This window comes from Poecile atricapillus, chromosome 5 (assembly GCF_030490865.1).
Source record: "Poecile atricapillus isolate bPoeAtr1 chromosome 5, bPoeAtr1.hap1, whole genome shotgun sequence".
NCBI lineage: Eukaryota > Metazoa > Chordata > Aves > Passeriformes > Paridae > Poecile > Poecile atricapillus.
The window spans coordinates 20,204,419-20,230,018 of record NC_081253.1 but is presented as its reverse complement, the minus strand read 5'-3'; the positions used below and the strand labels follow the sequence as shown (position 1 = coordinate 20,230,018).

General features: G+C 37.1%; 2 protein-coding genes across 5 annotated transcripts in view; one reads left to right on the top strand and one right to left on the bottom strand.

Moving 5' to 3' along the window:
- The window catches only part of SLC25A12 (solute carrier family 25 member 12), a 46,308-nt gene extending 31,629 nt beyond the window's left edge, over positions 1 to 14,679 (top strand). The window contains exons 12-18 of the mRNA XM_058840326.1: positions 577 to 629; positions 825 to 905; positions 9,242 to 9,382; positions 10,741 to 10,879; positions 13,119 to 13,277; positions 13,452 to 13,542; positions 14,073 to 14,679. Of these exons, the coding sequence (XP_058696309.1) occupies positions 577 to 629; positions 825 to 905; positions 9,242 to 9,382; positions 10,741 to 10,879; positions 13,119 to 13,277; positions 13,452 to 13,542; positions 14,073 to 14,262 (854 nt within the window). The 3' untranslated portion in view covers positions 14,263 to 14,679. The remainder of the gene's footprint in view (positions 1 to 576; positions 630 to 824; positions 906 to 9,241; positions 9,383 to 10,740; positions 10,880 to 13,118; positions 13,278 to 13,451; positions 13,543 to 14,072) is intronic.
- A 1,061-nt stretch (positions 14,680 to 15,740) lies between these two features.
- DYNC1I2 (dynein cytoplasmic 1 intermediate chain 2) overlaps positions 15,741 to 25,600 on the bottom strand; it is a 28,279-nt gene continuing 18,419 nt past the window's right edge. For all 4 annotated transcript variants that reach the window (XM_058840328.1, XM_058840327.1, XM_058840330.1 and 1 more), the window contains exons 7-16: positions 25,223 to 25,385; positions 25,031 to 25,130; positions 24,413 to 24,538; positions 23,336 to 23,482; positions 22,900 to 23,013; positions 22,233 to 22,366; positions 21,111 to 21,255; positions 20,147 to 20,287; positions 18,751 to 18,876; positions 15,741 to 18,068 (exon numbers count right to left, since the gene is read on the bottom strand). In XM_058840328.1, coding sequence (XP_058696311.1) covers positions 17,955 to 18,068; positions 18,751 to 18,876; positions 20,147 to 20,287; positions 21,111 to 21,255; positions 22,233 to 22,366; positions 22,900 to 23,013; positions 23,336 to 23,482; positions 24,413 to 24,538; positions 25,031 to 25,130; positions 25,223 to 25,385 — 1,310 coding nt within the window. In that variant the 3' untranslated portion in view covers positions 15,741 to 17,954. The remainder of the gene's footprint in view (positions 18,069 to 18,750; positions 18,877 to 20,146; positions 20,288 to 21,110; positions 21,256 to 22,232; positions 22,367 to 22,899; positions 23,014 to 23,335; positions 23,483 to 24,412; positions 24,539 to 25,030; positions 25,131 to 25,222; positions 25,386 to 25,600) is intronic.

The following is a 25,600-nucleotide window of genomic DNA, read 5'->3' as shown; positions in this document are numbered from 1 at the left end:
AATACCTTCTTTTAGTAAGATAAAAAATGCTTATAAGTAATAGGGTTTAAAGAAGTTCATGCTACTATATTGAACTGAACAAGAGAAAATCCTTTATACCCTTAGTTGAATCGAGTCTTTAGAAAATTCAGGTTAGTGAGTCAAGTAGAAGTGAGTTGATAATTTATCACAGTCGTGTATATGTCACAATTACTGTCTCATTTTAAAAAGTGATTGCAAGCTTTATGGGAAAATGATGCTAAGGGGCAAAAATGTCAAACAAACTCTTATGTAATAGACATATCCAAGGTATATGTTTGGTCCTTAAACTTTTTTCCTTCTGTACAGCAACAGCATCAGGCTTGAATTGAGAAAGGTAGATCTGGTCACACATTTCATTGTAATTTTCAACAGAAATTGTAATATAAAATTATACTGGTATGAATATGCAGGTGCTCTAGCAGCATCCCATACTTAAATGCCATCCACCTCAAAGGATATTCCCTGTGCAGAAAGGCATTTCTGTACAGCACTGATAAAATACTATTTTCTCTATTAGGAAGGTAATGTTGCCTTATGATGTCTTTGTTTCTATAGGCTTGTTACCACAGCTGATAGGTGTTGCTCCAGAAAAGGCTATTAAGCTAACTGTACGTATCTTTTTTTTTTTTTTTTTCCTCCCTGGCATCCTTTTGTTTAACATGCACAGGATTTATTTCTTAAAATGTGTGAAAGATGACCACTTACAAGCATTCTAATATATATGGCTACAAATACACTTGATATATATTAATAAGGAAGAAAAATAACTTAAAATAGTGTGTAATATATTGTATCTTTATTAGGTTAATGACTTTGTCAGAGACAAATTTACTAAGAGAGATGGTTCCATTCCATTCCCTGCAGAGGTCCTTGCTGGAGGCTGTGTAAGTATCTGTCCTGTATTCCTAGGAAAAATTGATTCTCAGTCATGTCCAGAATAGTTGGAATGACAGTTAATGGGTGTGCTTTGTCAATTTGAACAGGAGTGTTCTTTTTTCTCCCAGTCACAAGAACTAAAAAAGTACTTTTTCTGTTTGGAAAGCTTAGCATACTTCTGAGTTCAGTACTTTTGGAATGATGTGCTTAAATAACTTGTTTTGGCTCAGTTTGTAACTTTCAGTTTCAGCAGTGGTTTTTTTTCACAAAGTCCAAAGAAGAGGGTGCCCTATTCTCCCTTTCCATATGTTCTACTGGGCTGCCATTCATCATTAGTTTGGGAAGATACAGGTACTCCTTGAGAATGGATTATAGGCACGATTAAGTTTCCTTCTGCGGAGGGATGTCTAGAATGATTTGAGAAAATCTAATTCTTGCTGAAGATTTTAAGAAGGAAAAGAAATACAGAGCTCTTCAATGTGCTGCGTGTGAAATTTTTACTGTTGTGAAAATATGGATAAAATGAACAATATAGCCTTACCTTTGAGGTAACATGTATGAGTGAATTGTCTGTTTAAATGGCTTTGTATAAAATGCAGCTATGCTACTCCAGATGCTAATTACATCCCTCATCCAAATACAGTTAAAAAACAAACCATGTTTTTGTTGAAATTGAGGGCTGTAATTCAGTGAATGTTTTAGCAATCTATAAGTAGTTTGAATTGATATTGATGATAGATTTCTTTTGGTTTTGTACATTGGCTAATTTCATTAGTGGGATTCCCCGACAGTTGTTAACCCTATAATATGTTTAAGGCTTGAGTTGTGTTTCTTTTGTAGCAGTGAACACTAATGACTTCCAGTTGAGTAGGCTGACAGGCTGGTATAAAACCTCCTTGGCTTACAACAAAACCTGGGGCAGAAAGGTTGTTGACCTCTGCAAACTTTTAATTCAAAGAAACAGCCCTGAAGGGAGACTGCTTATAGTTCTGCCTGATTGAATTTGGCAGCCTGGTACATGCTTGAGTCTTCACCTGTCAGTGTATAAAGTTTATTTTTTGAGAAATGTGAGAAAGGAGCTCTAATGTATAGCTAGCAAAAGACTAACCTTTTCCTAGAAAGCTCAGTAACACAGAAAGCAAATACAGGTCATCTATAATGGCAGAGAATATAATTAATTTGTGTTTGTGTTGTGCTTAAATTCGTAATTCAAATCAAACTTTTAGTATGAATTTTATTATTTTACATTATTTTGTACTGAAATATCTAATACTAAATTCAATCTACATCAGAGCCTTTTTCACTTGCTAGGTACTCCTTTTTCAAAGTAAATTCACTGTCTTACTGTAGTGAACATGCAAAAACTGGGGAGAAATTGAGTTTCAGATAAGCTTTCAGTTTTTTTAAAGATCAGCAGATTTGTAGTCTGTCCAGACACAACACCTTCTAGCTGACTGTCTGAGCTGATATTTTCATCTCCTTTTTCAAGGTAATATTAATCTCACTCAATCTGGTAGAATTTTAAATAAAATTATAAAAGTGCTGGTGACTGTTCAGCAACCTGAGGGATGTTTCTTTGTAGCTTCCTCTGGATCATCTGATAGCTTACCAGTTGAAGATTTTTTCTGACTCTACTGCTGTTTAGTTCAATTTTAGCAATTCCACTTCTTCCTAAATAACAGAATCTTTGTTAGCAAGCCTATAAAGTTAAGAGTCTGAAAGTGTCAGTTGGCTAAAGCAGAGGCAATTAGATGTTAGTCTTCCTTTTTTTCATCCTCAGACCTTTTCGTTCTCATTTTGACAGCTCTTTTCTGTGTTGACCTGCTTGGAAATAGTGTTGGTCTTCACACTTCTGTTGTTATTGTGTTCTGGTTTTCTACAAAATATTATGGGGAGCAACCAGCAATTACATCCAAGGAAGGGCCACAAGTAAGCTTAGTCCATTTCCTTGCAGGAGCACAAAAGGCTTTGTGTTTGGGTAATGTTACCTTTCATTTTTCCTTTATTCTCTTCATTCTCTATCTGTTAGTACAAAATGATGGGTTAATGTGGGATGTTTGGGTTTTATATTTGCCAAAATAATTTTCAGCATTTGGATTTGGGTAAATCAGGTTTCTGTGGCTTTTTGTTACTGTTCAACACTTAAATATTTTGCTAATAGTATACTACAAATCTAGACTAAAATAAAAATGTACTTTTTTACCTTGTTGTAATATCAGAAGAAATAGCATTATGCCCACATGTAGTTCTCAGAGATGGACTTACTACTGTTTCTGACCCTCACTTACCTGTGTTTAGTGTTGACCTATCTCCTCATTAACAGGAATAATGCAGTTTTTGGTTATTTCTGGTATGGAACTGCTGGTGGATGAACAAGATGAGCAGGGCATATTTTCAGAAATTAGAGCAGAAAGCTTTCATACTTTTAAAAGCCTTCCCTCTTGCAAGATATACAAAAGCACATTGTGCATGCCACAGTCCTCAAACAGCAATCAAAAGAATTCTTCTGAGGAAGTGGAGGCAACTTGGGAAAGGTTCTAGCAGACATGGCAAATTCTCTCTGGATGGTGGTGCTGTATCAAAGCTTATATATGGTGTTACAGTCTTCTAAGACCCACACATAAGATCAGGTGAAACCTCTGACATTAAGACAGTGGTGGTTCAGGAGACACTGTGTGGGCTGGTCAGTATCCTCAGCTCTGGAGTATCTGGAAGCAGTGCTGTATTGTCCAGCAAAGGGGCCACTCACAGGCATGTCCCTCCTCCAGAAGTGCTAACAATGAGAGACTAAATCGCTTTGGCCAAAATCTTACTTCTCAGGCTCCAGTCATTCTCAGCTTCTTTAAGCTTATGGTGTAAGCTGTAAGTAAGTCGTGTTCCCAGTAAGAAGAAACGTCTTCATTCTCACAGCAGTTAACAAAGGCTTCCGCCCAGGCAGAGCCTGTTTATATGGTCAGCTGCCTATCTGTTGTCTTTCCTTCCTTACTGCAGGGCAGGGACCTCCCGCAGGCAGCCTGTGCCCTGTGCTCCTTTAAGCCTACCTGCTGGCTGCTGGGCAATGTAAATGTCACTGGGAAGTGCAGGGTCTGCTCTGTCAGAGCCCAGATATTCCCAGCTGCTCTCAAGCTGTAGCTGTATTTGAAAACTGCAGAGCAGCTCAGTTACAGCAGTCAGGTCATACCTGTCAGTGAAAAGGCTCTTGTCCCTGACAGATGAAACTGATATCCCATCTTCCTACCTGCCTGAAGTATGCTGGCTTGTTAATCATTAACAGCACTATCCATATTTACACATGTTCAGGACAAACAATTACTCTCCCTACTGTTACTGTAATTAATTGAATTACATTTCATTGTAATTCAGTGATTAACCTGCATTCCTGCCTTTGAAGTTTTCAGCTACCATTAGCTTTGAGTTGCAGGGAGACTGAGTGAGGCTTTGGCAATGCTTTCCTCTATCCCGACAGAGGCCTGGGAAGCAGAGAGCGCATGCCTGATATGGACAGTGCTTCCCAGAGGAGCTTACACGCATGACACATGTGAGTACATCGTGAGGGGCAAGGTGCTCTAGGGATCTGCTCATCCTCAGCTGGGAAGCAGTGTTGAAGTAGACATCTAATGCTGTGTAAATGATTCATGGTTACTGTTACAGTAGACAAAGATACTGTGATTTTAGTCTGTTAATTCCTATGAGTTACACAGGAAGGAATGGGTTCTTGCCATCCTGTGTGTGGTGCTTAGTATATTAATGGATGAATTGTGTTCCATCGGAAAGATGTTTTTGCTTTATGCTGTAGGAAGGAAGATGATGTAGGGTGCCAGGCAGAAAGGGTCTTGAGAACCTTTGGAGATGTAAGCAATGCATCTGTTGATAATTAGAGTCTGAGATGTGTGTATGTATGTTTGTGTTTGCATATACTTACACAGAGAGGTTCAAATTTACCACTGATTTTGAAGTCTTCATTAAATCTAAGGTTCAGTCAAACTATTTTTGTTATACTTGTAAGAAATAATTTTCATACATATTTATGCATGTATACATACATGCACACAAAATGAATATAGGTTTATCAGGCAAATAGGAATGTGTTGAATATTTACTTTGGAAAAAATAATGTAAAATGCTAATGGTTTTGCTTATCAAGCACAAAAATACAGAATTATAGCTGTCAGACTGCTTTTCCTTCAAAACCCTGAAGATGTGTTACTTCTTTTATTATACTTTAAAAAAAATAGGTAGAAGCAGAATTAAACTTTGCTACTTTACCTTGATTTCTATTGTGGACCTTTAAAATAAAAACGAAAGAGACAATGAGATCACTAGGTTCATGAACAATGTCAGCTTTGCCTAGAGAAAGAAATGCAAGTTCTTTTGATGTTTTTAGCAAGACTCTTTTAAGAAACATCTTATTTTAGTTGCTTCTGTGGGACATAGTTGTGGTCCAGGATGTGGTGGTTTCTAAAAGGAAGGAAGGAAAGGCTTGAAGCAGGCCTCTCCCCTTTAGACCATATGCCTCTCGGGTGGAATTGGAAAGGGCAAGAGGTCTCATGTTGCAGGGTCACTTGTGTATTTCCTTCAGCCTTTGGCATGTCATGGGGCATTTGCTGTGGGATCTCAAACTACATCTTTTCTCTCATAACCTTTGCTGTCAGATTTAGTTCCTTTATTTGCTCCTTGTAGAGTTATTTTACATGACATTAAGGTTAAGTAGAAGCTTTTATTACTGGTATTTTTGATGTGTATGAATAACCTCCATTCAGAAACAAATTTGTCAACCTTTTTTAAAGTGTCTGTTGCAATTTATGTGTGAAGTGAGGATTTGTGAGAGAGAAATCTAGATTTACTGCACCGTCTCCAAAAGCAATTCAGGGACTGCAGTGTATACCTCTGTGTGCACATACGCGTGCACGTGTATTTAACATACATAGCTGACAGCTGAAGTAAGAGACTTTGAAAAAGAATGATGCTGATTGCTAATGATTTGCACAGGAGCGTGGAGATTTGTACTGCAAACCTACATGCTTCCAGTTCATTTTTATTTGGAGATGCTTTTTGTCATTCTCCTCTGCATCCTTTTCTGCAGAGTGCTCTTCTGCTCCCCAAGGCAGCGCTCTCCTCTGCCTCACACATTCTTTGTCAGATAGATAGCCACCTTTTACTTAAATAGAAAAAACAGACAAACTAAAAATCCACTCTTGCATTCATTCTTTAAAAAATACACAGTGAAAAAGGGAGTTTCCTTGTGTAACATGTTCTGTATTAAAGTCAGTGCTTATCCTGCCTGTACTCGTGACCTAGCACATTTGTGCAACTCCACTGAATGCAGCGCTCCTCTTCGTGTGAATGAAATCACTGCTGGGCAGAAAAGTTTGCCAAGCTCTAAGTTAAACAGCGTAAGTCAAGACCTGGATAGAAGGACACAGTGCTGTTAGGGAGTATTTAGCTGGATATCTAGATAGTTTCACTCTTTTTGAGAAAGCTGCCTGTTGAGAAGTCTGTCAGCACCCTAAATACTCAGTGTTCATAGTGTTGATGTAATTAAAGAGCTTTTCAATGGGTTTTCTACTGATAAGCATAGGGTTTTCCTTGTATTTTATTTTGCTTAATAACCTGACTGCCAAATCATCTTCTAATACTGTTGTAGCACATAATTCTGTATTAACAATACAGAATTTGTACCATTGTATTTCTAATTAGTGTTGCTACTAAGTTATTAAAATGTGTTGTGTTCAGAGTCTTTTGCTTTCTGTATCAGAAGAGGGCTATGGCTGATTTTAACAGAAAGGTAGGCAGCTGTGCACCTAGGAGAGGAAAATGTTAATTGCAGGAAGATTGAATTCAGGGTAGAAAATAGAAATGTTTACAAATTGGCCTATTTGTATTTCTATGGTAGGTGTTAGGCAAATAGGAAAAGTTATTTTGGCTGCTCTGCAGGGTGTGCTAATTTTTTAACATTAAAAATAACAAATGGAATTTCACATATGCATGTAAACAAATAATACATATTTAATAGGCAGGTAGCTGGTAATTGTCTAGAAGGAGTGACTTTCTAGTTAAGTGTTGCAATTTAAAGTTACCTGCATTTTTTTGTATGGTCCATTGTATTATGTAGCCAGAACATGCTGCTTAACATTTTATCTACCAAAATAATTTTTTAAAATTATACAGGGAAATGCTAAACATTTGAAATTGGTTTTATGCTTAATGCAATACAAACAAAAAAAAAAGGTTAACAGAATTTGCCAGATGCAAATTTCAAAAATTTTATTTAGATTGAATAACTTTGAGAACTTTGCCTAGCAAGACAGCCATTTCATCTTGCCTGCATAGGTGTGTATGAACTGGAAAAGGTGAGAAGTAAAGAGAGTCTAAGGAATGTCTTTGGACATATGAGTAGTGTCAGCTGAGTAAACACAGTGCAGTAAGTCCAAGGAACAGAGAAGATGGGAATCACTTTGGCTGGTCTGGGAGTTCTTGTGATCTTCCTGATGGTTGCAACAAACACCCACAAAAACATAGACTTTGATTTGCTTTTGGAGAAGCGAAGAAGTGAGGGAATAAAATGAAGATTAACTGTATAGACTGATGATTTAAGTGGGAAGTGTTAAAGATAGTAATTACTACAATGGAGATAATTAATCAAAAGCAGCAGTTGATCTCCTGCTGTTTGGGTCAAGGTGCTTCAGTAAAGCTGTTGCAATGATGATTTTAAATGTCAATATTGAGTGAAGTAATAAACAGGGCTTGCAATAAAAGGCTGTCGGTACTCAGTGAAGGCTCAGAGAAGTACAGGATGCTTCTCTGCAGCAGAAGACCTTTGGTCAGTGAAGGTGTTGAAGCTTCTTGCCCCCAGCCCATAGACACTGCTGAAGTGCTGCGTCATTCTCAGTAAGAGCTGACAAGGGTTGCAGTGCTCTTTTGTCTCTAGGCTAGAATAATTCAGATTGCCAGCTTCTAAAGAGTGCATCAGGGCTAGCTAATCTCAAATGTGTTCTGCCTGCTGCTGGAGAAAGGAAGGTTGTGCTATATGCGTAAAGGATTACTGTTCATTAGTTGTCCAGTGCAGAGACCACCATGCAGGCTGTCCAGGAGGTGCTGTATCAGACTATGGGTTTTACTTCACCACACCCCTGTATGCACACCCCCCTCCTAACCTCCCAACATCACAAAAGGAGCTTATTGCTTGGGCAATTTAGAAGTGGTAAAAGTTTTGACTGCAGATGTTCTGCATCTGTTTACTTCACTAAAATTTGATGGGTTGGAGGAATCAATCAGAATTAAGAGGCACTTTTAAATTGTGCAAGAAATGCTTTTTAAAGTTAGCTGTACTCAAGTGGTTATATGCCACAATTCTTAAGGAAGTGGGTTTAATTTTTAAATGAAAAAAGGTGGGTTAGGAAGAGGGGAGGATAACAAGCTTAGTAAAACATAGCTGGATTGTGATGAACCACAAACTTCTTCAGAAGTGAATGGTAGTACCTACAGCAAACCAGGGAGAAATCTAAACACGTCATTTTATACAGGTTTAAAAACTCTCAAACCAAACTGTCAGGTTGAATCTCTCTCAAACCTGGGACACAGTTCTTTGAAAGCTTTTGGCTAAAGTGCAGAATCAGAAGCAGCTTTACAACACTACTGCTAGGAAGTTTGCAAGACTGTCCCTCAACACTGCCAACAGAGTATTTCCTGCAAGTAAAATCTGTCATGCCCAGCTCAAAGATTTGACTCCTGTTTCTATCTAGTATCATATTTTGAAATGTTAGTCTTCCTATCTAAATTTTATGTTTTGTTTCCACTTAGGACTATTACAGGCTGCTAAACAAAACTCCAAACATCTTTTCTAATAATTTAAAATTACACTGTTAAATGCAAATTTACCTTTTAAACAGCATCACTTCTAAATGCAAATAGCGTGTCTACACATTGGTGATGGATTATTATTGAATAAACATAAGGTCTTCTTTATGTGTATTTGATGCTCTAGTAGCACCAAGTGTAATGATTATTTTAGTTTAGTATTTCCTGTAATATCTGATAGACTTTTAAACGCAGCCATGACTTCTAGAAAGTGATGTCAAGGAGAAGAGCAGAGACAAACTGAATTAATTCACCTCAGGGGGCTATAAAATTATAAATGTAAAAATCTATTTTTACGTACCCATGATTTCTGATCCGGGGCTTTTGACTTCCAGACAGGTGCTTTGTTAAATCTCTCTCATATATTTTTACATGAGAGTATCAGCCAATGCAGTGAGAAGTGAAGGCACTCATCACTTTGCAAAAGTCAATATGTCACCACATGCTTTAGTAACGCAATTTACTTTCTTTTTCCTTGGGTTTGCAGGCAGGAGGTTCCCAGGTCATCTTCACTAATCCTCTGGAGATTGTAAAGATTCGGTTGCAGGTAGCAGGAGAAATTACTACAGGACCCAGAGTCAGTGCCCTTTCTGTTATAAAAGATTTAGGCTTTCTTGGTCTTTATAAGGTACGTACTTCTGCTTTGAGTGCCTTCATCATTTTATGCTAAACTTCTATATTGTTGAAACAAAAACTGTTAAAGACAAAGACATCTTTTGAATTTAAAACCAATCTCTTCCTGCAGGGCAGCCCCACAGTGGAAAACTGAAGAAAACTCACTTCTATATTAATGGCAGTGGGATACAAAAAAATACTCCCCCATTCTATCCTTTGGGCTTTTATGCCAAGCTACAGGGAGTCCTGTATTGCAGACCTGCTGGCTTCTGGCACTGCTCATTTCATTTGGTGGGGTTTTGTGAAAAGTTTCTTTAGCTTTCCCTGTGCGTTTTTCTTTTATTTATTTTGAATCTCTGTATATCTATTGTTATCTTTGCAGCAGGATATTCTCCTTGTCTTAATAAATTGATGGCAGCAAAACAGTAGTGAAGTATAGAAGGATTCAGATTTTTAAGAAGTTAAGTGGTGGGATTTGTCAGTAAATTCCACTGAAAAAAAGCCTGTTCTGTATGGTACTTCAGCAGAATGCCAGTCAACAGATTCCTTCCCTGCAGGTATACTTACTGCCATCATTACAGATCAGGTGTAATGGAGCAGAAGCTATTAGTTTCCTTAAACAAGGAAGAGTGTTTCTTCCTGTATCTTCTGCCAGTGCAAGGGGTAATACGTAAATTTAGCCGTTATATTAGCTGTGCACTTACAAAACATTGCTTTATGTGATTTGCCCATAGACCTGCAATAATACTATAAAAATGTGCACATTTACTTTTAGAGCTGAAGCTTTTGTTTTGAATTTGGTAGAAGAGATTCGTGACTGTTGTGTTTCCTGATTAAACTGCACCCAATTTACAGCATTTTTTCTCTTTTAGCTAATCTTCCCGTGCAGCTTCTTTCTTTTTTGCATCATCTGTCAAACAGATGATGATCAGTGTGAGGTCTTACAGTGCTCTCTGGTATTTTAGTAGTGCCTTTGTGTTTGGTGGAAGAAAGGTTGGCAGGGACTTACCTTGCTGCTCCCCTGGTTGTCAGAAAGACATAAGGGCTGATCTTTGTCACATCTTTCATTGCCTTTGGACACATAGTGTGTAAAAAGTATTTATCCTAAGTACTGATGTCAGGATTGATGTCATGTATAATTTAGCAAAATTATACATGAACCTCAAATCTTCCTCATTCCAGATACTTAGTTTAGATATGCTTTATTCTTATTTTCAAGTTCCCTGTATCATCTAAGACATTTATTTTCTGTGTTATTTATGTGGTAGATCGAGTGAGTTTGTACTTTCAGGGCTCAGGCTGCTTGCTGGATATCAATTTTAGTCTTATTTACAGAATTTATTTGCATTCTGTCTCTTTGCTCCGTGTCAGGGTGCCAAAGCATGTTTCCTCAGAGACATTCCCTTTTCTGCAATCTACTTTCCGGTTTATGCTCATAGTAAACTGATGTTTGCTGATGAAAGTGGCCATGTGGGAGGGCTTAATCTCCTTGCAGCTGGAGCCATTGCAGGTAATTTTGCAGAATGTTTCCTAAAAGTAATTTTTTTTCTTTTAGTGTGTAATATTTAATATTCATTCAGTAGCCCCATATAAAGGAAGGGTACTGTACCATTGTATCTGATTTAATCTAAATTTGATCACTGTTATCCTTAGTGGGAGGCAATGTAATTTTGATGAGAGCTAATTACATTTGCATAATGTGGATAAACAGCGTAATGCAGCTCAGCAACTTGTAGTCAAATTTGATCTGTCTGTCTCAATGGGGTTTTAGTTGTTACTGAGCTCTCAGAGTTGAAGGCTAATTTGAATCTTTGATGAACATAAAATGAGAGATCATAAGAGCTAAGAAGAAAATGACTTACCCAGGTTTGGATTCTGGAATAATTGAAAAGAAACTTTGTTCAAATGTAATTGCTGAAAAATAGGGCATTAGTTTATAAAGAAGCTGAAGTACCATACTCTGAAATTTAAGATATTTTACAGCATCTCATACAAGTTTAGTATAAAGACAATATGTGGCTGTGATAAAAGGTTGTTTTCACTAAAGGCAAGGGGTATAAAAATATTAGATGTAGGAACTGTAGTGGTTAATATTTAAACATGCAGATAGAGATGGCCAGATTCTGCACTGTCAGGGATGAGCTCAGCAGATGAAAACCAGGTGTCTGCACGGAGCCTCACAACTGTGAATGATTCAGTGTCAGAATCTGCAGTTCAGAAACACCACTGGACTGAGAAAGACCCTTTGCTACTTGTTACAGTTGTAAGGAATCACTATATAGATATATACATCAATTGTGAGTGTCTGTGAGTAGCAGTTTCCCATATTGGACTTGACACCTAGCTTGGCTGCACCTTCTCTGTGCCAGTTGGTGTGTTCCTCATGCCAGAGGGAAGGGAGACCACCTAGGAAACATCTAACAGATCTGTAGCCCTGTTCATTCTTTAGTATTGGAGAGCTTCCAGAAATGGAAAATTATTTAGCTTATTATACTCATACAATACAAATTTATATTGTTAACTTGCATCTCCTATAAGACTTTTTAGACTGCAAACTTCAAACTTTGTTGTTTCATTAGTGTTTCTGTGTTGCTCATACTAAGGGATGAACCCTATTAAAAACGTGTGTCAATCTCATAGGCCTACTTTTATAGCACGTACAGGAATCTGTCTCTCTGAATTGCAAATTTCACATTCTCAGTTGCTCACTCAATCCCGGTTACACGGCAGCAGGCAAGAATACAGTCTTGAAGGGATCTGCCTGTAAGGAAAGTCTGCATATGATTGCTGTCGGTGTATGCTTGCAGGCTTAACTGCAGTGCTTTTGTTTTCCTTTAAAACCTCTCAAATTGGTCAGTGACTCTTCAGAGTTTATCATCACCTATGCAGTCAGTGACTTGTTAACATTTTAATTCAATATTAACTGACTGTAAAAGTTTAACAGAAGTCAAAATTAATTTCATGGTTTTAAATCAGAAGATGGTTCCTCTTTTTAGGGGGATGGAGTTTTTACAGTATTCAGAAGTATTCAGAAATATCTCAGATAACACAGTTACATACTGTGGAGTACATTTCTGAAAACTTTCTCCTTTCCTTTGACTAGAAAGCCGAGAGTGGTGCCTTGGAAGTGAAGATTTGTTCTTCCATCACTGTTGGCTAATATCACGCTGTTGGTACTAAGCAGACTTGTAAAACACCTTCATTGTCCTCAGTCTTTTTATGGCTTGCCTACTGAAGTAAGCAGCATCTATTCTCTTACAGAACAGTCCAAACAGCTGTTTAGACATACTTCTGTAGAATAGGGGTTTTAAGCAGTAGTTTTTTCTCATCAACACCTTTAACAGATGGATGCATAGGATTCAATTGCCAAATCAATCATCTATGTAATCTGGAAAATATGTTGTAGAGTATTAACATATACAGTAAATTTACACAACTAATTTTTATATATTACATATATAGCCAATTCTGTCTCGATTCAAACTACTACTTCAGCCATACCACTAGAAGATGCTGAGAATGGATTTTGAGAGTTGATTTCCTTTACTATCAGTTTCAGCCTTTAAATTTAGAAGACAAATTATTATCTCATGCACGACAGTTTTATGAGCATTAAGAGTAAGAACCTGCATTTTTTTGTAATGTGTAGCCTTTGTAAAAATTATGAAAGTTTGCACTTGTATTTTTCAGTTGTGTTTTATCTTTTACAAGATCCTTTGTGCAAATTAAATGTGGTTTTCTTCTAAAAGGTGTGCCTGCTGCTTCTTTGGTAACCCCTGCTGATGTCATCAAGACAAGACTGCAAGTGGCAGCTCGCGCTGGTCAGACAACATACAGTGGAGTTATTGACTGCTTCAGAAAGATTCTAAAGGAAGAAGGCCCTTCAGCTTTGTGGAAGGGAGCTGGAGGTGAGAAAAAAAATTAAGCCTGACCCTAAATCTGTAAATTAACACTTGCTTTGTTAAGAACTGAAATCAGATTACAAGGTCTGATGGTGAAAAACCTAGCACCTTGTTAAAAATGTTTAGCTTCTCTACTGAGGAATTGTTTTATTTAACACTGTGATTTTTAATGTTTAACAGCTCGTGTGTTCAGATCTTCACCCCAGTTTGGTGTTACTTTGGTCACTTACGAACTTCTGCAGAGATGGTTATATGTTGATTTTGGAGGCCTGTAAGTCAAGTATTTGCTATTTAGCTTGAACAAAACAACTGCTAAATTTAAAGAAAAACCCCAAACTTTTTCATGCATGGGAGCCATTAAAACTTGTTGACTTTGAGCACCTGTACTTAGATTGTAGGATGCAAGAAAATTCCCCCATGCTTATATAATTCAGGGAAACTTCCATGCCACTTCTAAACAGATGAGGAGATGAAGAGCCATTTCATATTTATTTCAGTACACTAATTTGTATTTCCATGGCAGCAAGACAGTTTTGTCCATTTTCCTCAGTATACTGGAATCAAAAAGAATTTGAAAAAATTATTAGTAAAAATGTAACTTCAATTTTAGGTTTTATTTAAAATTAAGTAGTGGTCTGATCTCATTCACTTCACCATAAGAGTCAATTAATTAAGGCCAGCTTTAACAGTCTTCCATATTCAGACAAAAGACTTAAGTATTTAAGCCACAATAAGTCTATTTAAAGTCCTTTCTTATGAAATCTAGACTAACAAAGTGACCTTTTCCCTTTGTTCAAACAGGAAACCCACTGGATCAGAATCTACCCCAAAAACACGAATTTCAGATCTTCCTCCTGTTAATCCTGCACATATAGGAGGATACAGACTTGCTACAGCTACGTTTGCTGGTATAGAAAATAAATTTGGTTTGTATCTTCCAAAGTTTCGAGCTCCTGCCACCACCTCAGCTCAAGCACACAGTAGCAGCTGAGTCCTGAAAAGATGTTTCAAATGAACAAAGTGATGAAGAGGAAAGAGTTCATAAGAGTACTGCTGTATTGTTTTCCAGTCAGCTGCATGTGTTCTAGCTGAACTGAGCTTGCAAATCTAATTGCTCCTTTCAAATACTCATACATACCTGCATTTATTTATTTACACACAAGGAACTGATTGAAGCTGTGGTTCTCTGCCTTGTTTTAACCAGTGGCATGAAGCTATAGCCTAGACATTGCCTTGCACAGCTTGCATTTAGTGTTACTGTACATATTGTACATCTTTGTACAGAGACATCAGGGCATCTATACACGTACATTTATATAATGGGTATTGCAGTTCAGAATAGTTTGAAATGTACAGATGTTTTGAAAGTGTTTTGTTAACAATCGTGACAATAAAATGTTTAAAAACGCTTGTGTCCATTTGCTTCTTTGAATTTATAGGAAGTTGTCCAGTATGATTGTTTTGCCCTCCACAGAGGAAATGTGAAGATCAGATGCAGCCATTTAATGAATGGACAGGACAGGACAGAGCCTCTGCAGGAATGCCCTTTGCTGCTAGTTACAGCGAAGGAATTGAAATGCAATGTGCTGGCTCGTGTTAGAGAACACAGTAATTAGATGAGCACATGCAATATTTTATTTTGCAGCACTACTTTGTGACAAAGAATTCTCTCAAAATAGATGGCAATACTAAATACGTAATAGATAATTACTTCTATGATAGCATATTCAAAACACAGTGAGAGATTTGCCAGTTACTAACACACTCAAGAATTTTTGCAGGGTTTCTTAGACAGAGTGCCTTTTTTTCCAGTATAGAAAACTTGTTATAAAAAAAATGAAAGCATTCTCTTTATTTCTAGATTGTTTTACCATGAGATTAGGTTATTCTGCATGGGGGAAAAAACCTACTTTTGTATTATTTTTATATGCAAAATTGATTGTTTGTATTTACAGGTTTGTATTTACAGTAAAAGGAGAAGAGAAAGTGAAAGCTTGAACTATTTATGGCTTAGTGTCTACCAAAAGTTTCCCTGGTGTAATACTTAAATGCAAAAAATGTCAGGGGAAATACAGGAGTTTAGATTTCTGCTGTCATGGAGGAAAATTAGTCACACTGTTATTGCAGCCAGAGATGAGATGGGTGGTTTCCAGCCTTGCTTACTGAAGTTTTACATGTTTCTTATAGGGTTAAACATCCTGGAATAGAGCATATCCAAGTGGTATAAACCAATGTCAGGTTCTGTTTTCTTCCTTAGGTGACAGCAGGCCCATCAGAGATTAAGTCAGTTTATGAAGAAATGGCTTCTTAAGAACTGAACGCTACACAGTCCAGCCCTTCTCCAGCTCTAACCTCTAAGGAAGATAAAAATTATTTTGGTGCTGAATAATATTTAGTAAGCCAGAGGTTACAATACACTGATCTTGGAGGTTTGATTACTAGTCTGCAACATGAATATAGATAACCACATTAGATAGAAGGCTTCCTTCTTTATTTGTTGTATTGTGTTTAAGGAATTTCTTGTTCTGTACTGTTTCTGGATAGAGACAGGCTTCTGGGAACTCCCCTGTATCTATGAAATTTGTCTTGCACTTTTTGAAATAGTGATAAAAACGGCATTTAGTCTTAATCACAGCTTGGTGACTGCCTTAGGATCAAGGCCTTAGGAGACTTGACACTGCACACAGCATTTGTATTTCTTGCAGCTCCAAAACTGGATTGTTTGGCTCCCAGAATCCTCATTTACAGCATCTAGCATCACTTTTGGTCTCAAGATTGCAGGTATGGCTTTTACAACATTTTTAGTTTGTAGTTAACTATTCTGTGAGGGAGGACCACAAGACCACAAGCAGGAATTAAGATTAAGTAGCATTAAATTTAGTAACTGAAAATTATTAGAAGGTTAGAACTACACAAAACTAATGCCTATGACCTGCATGTGTGTGAAAGAAAGCCTTATCTACTGGATTTCTGAAAATAAAAGTGCGAGGGAAATGTATTACTCAATGAAAAGTAATGTCAATAAAAAACCCCACAAGAACAACCAGCCAAAAACCCAAGCACCCCCTCCCTCCAAAACCATCAAACCAAGAGACCTTGTGCTTGTTAAGAATTCTTTTGGTTCAAGGTACAAACCATCTCATGATGTGCCTGTTCTTACACTGTTCACCTGCTGCTGTTGTAGGGTTGAGCAGAACACACAGGATAAATGCCTGCAAACCAAGCAGCATGGCTGCATTCAAAAGGGAGGGACACACACTTCCACCAATGGAAGCCTAAACACATTTCACTTCCAGACCTGCCAACAAAGAAAACTTTCTGAGACAGAACTGCTGTGTCTCTACAAGCTGCTCATAATAACAGAACTAAGGCAAGGAGAAAGAGGAAAAAAACCCTCAAAACTAAACAGAAAAGTTTAACAGCAAAGAAACAATGACATTACTGGACATGAAAGTAATTAAGGAATATAAACCTATTTCCTATTTTTAAGCATATAAAACTAGCTCTTCTGGCAAAACAATGAGCTTGTAACATATTAAGAACAAATGTAGTCCTAAGTTAAATACCACAAAACCGATTTAGTGTCTAATTAGGAAAACTCGCAGTATTTATTAAAAAAAAAAAAATCAACCAACCCAAAAGAAACAGCCCCTCTGCAACCCATCTTGAGAGAAAACATTATAATATGCTAAGAAAGAAAAAAGTAACCTTTAACAGAAAGTCTGACATTTCTGTTTCAAACCATTAAGAAATTTTGTTTCAATGTTCAGTGTTAAAAAAGAATAATAAAAATCTTAGTACAGAAAATTAGTAGCAAGTCTGTAGTTAACAGAATAAGAATCATCATGCTATAGAAATTAACTTAAAGTCTAGTTCCTTATCCTTTGGAAAAGAGAAATTTGATAACAGGAGCCTTTTTGCTATTGGCCAATTGCCATGGCAGTAAGGGGTGGTTGGGGGTAGAGAACAAGCCTGTGATGTGTGCAGCAAAACAAAAGGATCAGCTCCCAGAAACTTTACACAGATTAGTGGTCAGGGCAGCTGACAAGTGCTTGTATAGTATTTATTTATCAATCAGTCTCACCTTTTAATGCATCAGTTCAAACAAAAGGAAATTGGTATTAAATATGTATTCATTAATTCAGGTCTGGTTATCACGTAAGTTTGTAACTACAGACAAATTTTTATTCACATATATTACCCACTACCAGAGTCTGAGGCTTATCTATATATAAACAATGAAACTCAGAACATATGCATGCATATGATGGGTAATGTGAAGAGTTCAAATTAAAGAATGATTCAGAGATTTTCTACCTAATGAAGGTTAGTCTGTAATACAGAAAAAGTTTTAGGAGCAGAACTTTTACTTTTCAAAAAGATACTGTTTCAGATTGGACTTTACAGAAACCAAGTAGCAAATTTATGCCAGGTTAGTGTTTCAGCAAAAGAAGATCCTTGCAAAGTCAAAGTTAACTGTATTAAAAGTTCCACAAATCCAGAATGTGCTTGCAATTTATATAAAACATGACAACGCAAGATCTGATTTTCAGTAATCTTAATACATTTCAAAGTCCATTGTTGAATCCATATATTCCTCCCCTAAGCTATGATTAGAACTGACACACTAGGATTTGCATCCAGTCATTGCCAAGTGCAGCCCTGCAGCCTGTTTGGAGGGCTCTATGCCGGGATGCGGGTCGCAGCCTCCTCCTCTGCGTCAGCTCTGTTGGCGTTGATTTCTGCCAGCGTTCGGCCAAACCGGGTCCACTCGTCCCCGCGAGGAACAGCGATTTGCTGTGACACAGAGAGTGTTACTGAAACCTCCTGATAAACAGAGCTGAGCTCACTTTCAACAGCAGAGCACTTAATGTTCAGAAGAGGTTCCAGGAGATAAGCTTTTAGTTATTTACTGTAAGCATCAAAAGCTCTAACTAATAAAAGAAGCAGAATTTGAGACTCCTGCATTGAAGTACAAAATGATATTATTTCAGGCTTGTGCTATGTATCTCCACTTGAGAGACTGCCTTCAAAGGGAATACTAATGCTATATCCTCATCCCATCAATTAGTCATGTACTATTGCAGTACACATACTTGCAATAACAACAGCTTCCCTCTAAGAAGAAAATCGAGGCTGCTCCATGGCAGAATTTATTGTTCAGTACTTCTCAAGCTAGGATCAGAATTCACATGTGCCACAGTTACACAGAAGATAAAATTTCTGTAAAAAAACTGATTGATTCTTATTTCACCAGCCTTACAGTACAGCTTTTTCTTTTTGACTGGATGGCAGCATGCTAAAAAGTTATGCTAGAACACCATAAATAAAACACTACTAGGAAATATTAATTAAAAAATACAAATTAAGCCTAATTATTATTCCTCTAATGACAAGAGAAAAAAGTGAAAGGCAAACTGCTAAATAAAGAAACCCTAGTGTTTTGCAATATACATTGCACAATACAGGACATACATACCTCTCCCACGTCATATATAACTATTTGTCCCTCTGAATCACCTACAGCAATCTCTCTCCCAGAATGTGTCCATCTCACACGGTTCAGAGCAGGATTACCCTCCACGGTGATGCTTGCAGTGGGCACCTGTACCAATTTGAAACACACTGCTAAAAAGGCATCAGGTTTCCATAAACTAGAGATTACAGAACACACCTAAGCCATCTGTGCTGCATCAAAAGTGCCCAACACTTCAACCAGTGCATGGTACACAGATCAAAGTCTGTTCACAATACAAAGACCTCAGTGGCCTTAAGCTATCCTCAGTGACAAAAACAACACATCTGTCCCTTGGCCAAACATCTGCTATCGAAAGGCACATCTGCACTCTTCTTGTGGGACAGGAGGCACCCTGGGATCTCAAGAAGATTATGACAGAGGGCAAGGTGGAAATCAGCTGTTTTGGCAGGTCAAGCCCTGTCCAAAAGGCTAGAATTGGTAATTCCAATTTAAAGCCTGTGGGTGTCCAAGCAAGGCTGATACCCTGGCTGGAACCAGCACGGGCGGCTATCCTCAGCCGCGCGGTCTATATCCCACTGCATCAATGTGATGGATGGCGAATATGGCGATTTATTGCAGGGAAACTTAACATTTTATAGTCTGGGGTCACTGTGTTACTCCCATCTGCTTACATCACAGTTAGGTGCTATTGGCTAATTGCAGGGGGCCTTGCTATCCTAACAGAGAGGGGTGGGTTTCTAACTTTCTCGTTACATCCCGAGTTCTTCCGCAGCGCAAGGCCTTAACTACAACAAAAGCCACAGGCTGGCATATGGTCCTGCAACTTTCTTCTATACGTACTTTTCAGATGGTCAAATTTAAGTACTAAGTATCTGTCAGGTTTCTCCTCTGATCTACCTCCAGCAAATCTTGGAAAAGGTTTCTGCTATAATGAAGTTTATAACTCACACCAGAAAACCAAACATTCCGTTCACTAAGTTAGAAACAAATGGCACTTTCACTGCAGTATTACTGTGGCAGTAGGAACAGCGGTGGTGTGTGGTAACAGCTTTGTTCACACTGTTAAGCTGTAGGCTGACAAGGCCTCAGGGTGGGAGGTCTATAATCACTTTCACAACATGGATCAGTGTTACATCAACAGATGTTTTAATCTCTCTTGTTATAGGTAAAACAATTTAATTACTGCTTTTATTCATTAAGGGGAGTCATTTGTAACCCTCTAATCAAAGAATGCTATCTACTACACAGAAACTACTGGAACTACAGAATATTTAAAAACAAAAAAAACCCAAACAAGCTATGGTAAAAAAACATGCAAAACTGGTAAACACCCAAATTTTTCTGTTTTGTATAAACAATTTTCCAGCTGCATTTGACCATTAACCTGACTTCTCACCTCAGTATCATTGTTGAGATTCCACAGGTCAAGCCTGCCCATCCCATCCACACAGGCAAACAAGGCAGGGTGAGTTGGAGACCACATCACATCATAAACATAATCCGAATTATCTTCAAAGGAGTAGAGAGGTTTGTTATTCTGAAAAGAAGCAAAGACAACAATGTGATAACCAAACCCTACATTTCAAAATTATAAAATGAACAGGTAAAGCAAAATACAGAACTTCAACAGTATTACCAGCAATGAGTAAAAAGTGATTTGCATTTTGACTTGCTTTATAAAATTGCCACTGCAAAAATCAGCCAAAATCTAATGCTTTTTACTATTAAAGGTATGCTTTCCAAAGCATGCAGTCTATAGGCTGCTATTATAAAACAATCAATAGCAAGCCAATTGTAAATTGTAAATGTAATGCTTTAATAATCTTGTAAATCTAGCCAATGATAATTCAGTGACTATTGCTCAGAGATTTTAAATCCGATTTCTCTGCTTTGCATTTCTCAGGGCATCAGTCTAACAGTGAAAGAAGTCATTCTGGCAATGGAAATGACATATATATCAATTGTGAGCCTCATCAAGTTTAATTGACATTAGTTTTGGTGCCATCCCTTAGTCCTCCACAAAATTGTAGCAAAACATTTGCCTTATGAATATATGAGGTAATTGACTTTATAACATGATTTACATTTGATTACATTGTAGTCATTGTTGATAACAAAGGGCAAAAGGTTGGAAAGAATGGATCAGAAATATACAAATTATGTACAAGCTGAAAGCAAAGTTTTATGCTGTTAATCTTAGTTCTGCTCATCAGCTGTCTCCTTTTTGCAGGACTGCAGCTAAGAACCTCACAACTTCACACAATTTGACTTCAGGTTTGTGAACTTCCATAAGTAGCTTACATTATAGCACCACCTTGTGTCAAGGGCTATGAAGAAAACCACTGAACTATCTAAGTTACCTTCGTTGTCCAAAGCTTTACTGTCCAGTCAAAAGAAGAGGTGACAAAAAGATGTGAGAAGTCTACAGGTCCAACTGCTGCATGGCAGTTGATACCAGTGATTGGTCCCTGGTGTCCTTCAAACATCTCACTGATTCCAGCTTTGCTGTTTCAGAATATACAACCAAGGTTAATTGATTTGGCAACCAAACATCTGCAGACAGAGATAGCACTGAAATGCAATTTAAATACAGCCACAAGATTTTGCTGCCTTATATAGATATTACCCCACTGCAAAAGGCTTCACCACAGCAGTATCACAGAAGACCAGGCTTGAAAACAGACCTTAAGTTCAACATGTATTTTCTACTAACTCTAAGTGCCAAAATATCCTAGGGACAGGAGACTCATTCAGGTACCAGTCCACACATTTAACTACATTGTGCTCCAAGCAATAACTACAACTTCAATTCATACAAACAACAAAATTCAGTCTCAGGAATAAGCCTAAAACTCCCATTAAATTAGGAGAAGTTGCATATACTTCAAGGGCATGAGGTTCAGACATAAACCAGTAACAATATATCCCTAATAGCCTCCTATCAGGGGTGATGAAAAAGAAGGGAAACAGATGGGAAGGATGTTACACAAAAGTGATACAATTTTGGGTACTTTGGAACCAAAAAAGCTGTGCAGCAAGGTGATGTGTATTTGAGATGAAACCTGGACACTCAATTATATTTAAGAAAGCAATTGATAAGATACAGTCAGACAATTTCAAAATAGATTGAACAGCAGGAGAACAGCTAGCCAATTTAAGATTTGTGCGTGATGTTACTGTACAATTATCTACAAAACTGATACGAAGTTTGGAATGTTCTGCTACAATTCAAATGAATAAAACCACAGTGACCTTTGCTGCCCTCGACACAAACAACTCATAATACCAATTCAGAATTCCAACCATTTCGGTTTTTAATGAAGCTCTTACTCAGGAAAAAGTGCACTGAAATTCAGAGATACTCTGAACTTCTTCAGTGCAAAGGAGAAAGTATGAACTTCAAAAATTTTGAGTGTAAAGCATTCAGGAACTCATCCTTTCACTATTTTTATTTCCTTTGAAGAATTAAAGTTTGTATTCACCTGCCATGACGGCATGCAGTGTACACTGAGCCTTCTTCACTGCCAACAACAAAGTTGTTGACATCTCCAATAGGGAAAGACATGCAGGTAACAGCTACAGCCTTGGACTGTTTGTGAACCAGCTCCATGCTATCCTGTAGTGAAAATATCAGCAACTTACTTTATAAAAAGAATTATTTACATCTCTAAAAATCTTTCAGATTTTACAATAGAAGAATTTTCTTTTTATTTTACTTGGTTAGATTGGGCAGTAATAAGGAAGTTTTCTTACTACATTTGTGTTCACCACTAACACAAGTACACCAAAACTATACAAAAGAAACAACAGAAAATATTTGATTCCACAGCTGGGGAAATATTTTATCAAATATCAAGCTGCCTTAATTCTGTGTGTTGGGAAAACGTTGATTAATGTTTATTAGATCAACTGAATTTTTAATAGAATATTAATCTAGAATAGATAATATATATATCTATATATCTGTATCTCAAAAGTTATCTTACCTGTGGTTGGGAAAATATTTTATCAAATATCAAGCTGCCTTAATTCTATGTGTTGGGAAAACGTTGATTAATGTTTATTAGATCAACTGAATTTTTAATAAAATATTAATCTAGAATAGATAATATATATATCTATATATCTGTATCTCAAAAGTTATCTTACCTGTGGTTGGGAAAGCATATCCAGACTCCAAGAGCATATTTTCCCATCAGTTGAGATACTAATCAAATTATGAGCATTCTGGGTCCCAACAACATTTACACAGTACACTGGGTGCTAAAAAACAAAGTATTATCAGAAAATAATTTAGAAGTAATAGCCATTTCTGATATAATTAATGTACAGTAAAATATACAACTTCACCATTTAACAAAGCACAAAAGATTGATCCCAATCAAAATTACACATTATATTCCCCTATAAAACTGATACTTGTTTTTTCTGACACTCTGGTTTTTATGGATAGCCTGGTTCCTAAGTGTCAAAATACAGACATAAACATTTAAGCACTGCCAATATCAAGTGCACTGGACAGAATTTACTAGACATTAAACACATCTCAACAGGGCACAGTCCTTGAAGATATTTCACCTCCTACCGTGTGAGCAGCAGCTGAAAGTGGCGTTCTCTGCACCGGGGTTCTCTTATTGCTGCGATTATCCCACAGCACTATCTGGCCCGAGTATGTGCCACCAACCACCAGATTGGGATGAAATTTTGCAAATGTAGCTGACATCACTGCCGACTGAAAGGAAGAAAAACATCACCAAACACTGAACTATCATTCAGTGACATTATGTCTAAAACTAAAGGAAATGAGGCCAAATATCAGATAAACTTCTTTGCCTAAATTTATTCAGCACATTATTTCACTGCCCATTTACTTAAGGATTCACCCACCCTTTGTAACCCCTCAATAGTCTTTTTGCTTCAATTTATAAAATGAAGTTGTGCTCCTCTTTTCTTTCACACTCATACATCTATTCCTCCTAGCATAGTTTATTAGCAAAGGAAAGCCCAATAAAACACAAGATTTTAATAATGTTTTGCCACATTCTGTAGTCATTACTTCTTAGAGAATGTAGAAATACATTTTGATATAACAGAGTTACTTTTGCAATCTGGTCTTTGACAGTAATGTGACAACATGAGGTTAAATTTTGATTCAACTGTGTAATTTTCCAAAATGATGGGAAAAACGTGGATATCATGGGCTTGGCATAATGGAAGAGATTTGCATGTGTTTATCTTTCAGAAAACTACTGGAAAACCTCTATCTGCCTTTTTTTTTGATGCGTATGTCTCTAACTTTCATCCTCGTTCCATTTCCTCAGGCTGTCTTCATTTTATTCAGTAAACCAAGCTGTAGTATGCAATCTCACTCAAGCCCCTTACATACAAACCTTTGTGGTTCAACCAGTACACAAGAAAGTTTTCCTGTTTTTTAAATAAAAAAAAGGAAAAGAAGCTCTCAAACAAGACTGAATTCTGAATGATGTCAGAAATTCTGAAACAGAATAATATTTCTCAGCTGAAGTCTCTGGCTATCAACATCTGTTGGCAAATAAATGTGGTTAAAGCAAATGCCAGCCCGATTAAATTATTATATTGACAAAGATAAGGAAAGGGCATACAAATTCATTAACATAAAATTCCTCACAAGAGAGAATCATACCTGGCAGTGAAAGACATACTCTGGAGTAGTTTTCTTGTACTTCATATTCCATACAAGGGCCACCCCATCAGGCTCATGAGGCGCATCCTCATTGTTGTTGTAAGAGGCTACAAGTAATTCTGGATACTGCATGGTAAGCGGAAGAGACTCAAATAAGCAAGATGATTAGCTAAAGGTCCAGATAATCCTAGAATCTTTGTTTTCTTTTGCCAAAATAGGGCTAAAAAACCACCTTGCATTATAAAGGCATGAAAAATAGTTAAAACTGCAATTGTTGCTAATTTAGCTCCTAAACCAGCATTAACATACACACTTAGTCTTGTTCTCTCATCATAACTTTCTTATAACTCTAAAATCCATTAAGTGAGCTTTCTTTTTAGTGAAGATGAGTTACCTCCACAAAGCAGTTCATAAACAAAAACCAACTTTCTTCACAATATGAATCTTTTGCTACCTTTCATAAAATATTAAGAGCTCTGTCTACTTTTTGCAAACCATGGAGCACATAAGAAACACATTTAGAAATACAGCCTGTATCAACTGTGCTTTTATGGGAATCAAATGCATAGAACTACAACAATTTACAGTCAACTCTTTACTTGAAACATTATTTTTTACCTGAGATGACCAGTCCAGACAACTGACAACACGATGCTTTGACCAACGTTCATCAAAAAACTGCCTGTTTAAGGACAGTTTTGCTCCTGCTTGAATCTCTCTATAAAGACAATTAGGAGACATTAATCTTAGATAATTTTTTCAATTAAAAGTATTGGAAATTCACAGAAAAGTATTTAACATTCACATTACCCTTCTTTGTCCTCTAAGTCTCTTCCACTGTAGTCAAAGAAAATGTTGATTTGCTCAGAAAGGGCTCTTTCAACAATCCTTGTGGAGTGGTCAAAAAAACTTAAAAATTCTTCCGAATGCAAAATTTGTTGCTTTTCCTCCTCTGTGAGCTCATGAGGGGCAGCTGAAATAAATTTATACAGACATTTTCTGGACTGTATGCTTTCACCAATCAAGAAAGAAAAACACTATTTATCATGATTTTTAATAGTTTTTGCATTTTATGGTTTTCTGGCTAATTAGTATTTAACAATGAAATTAATTTTAAATTAACAAAACAAAAAGTTAAAAGATGTATTGATGGCTTTCTTTACAGCATACTCAGAATGTCTTGAGGTG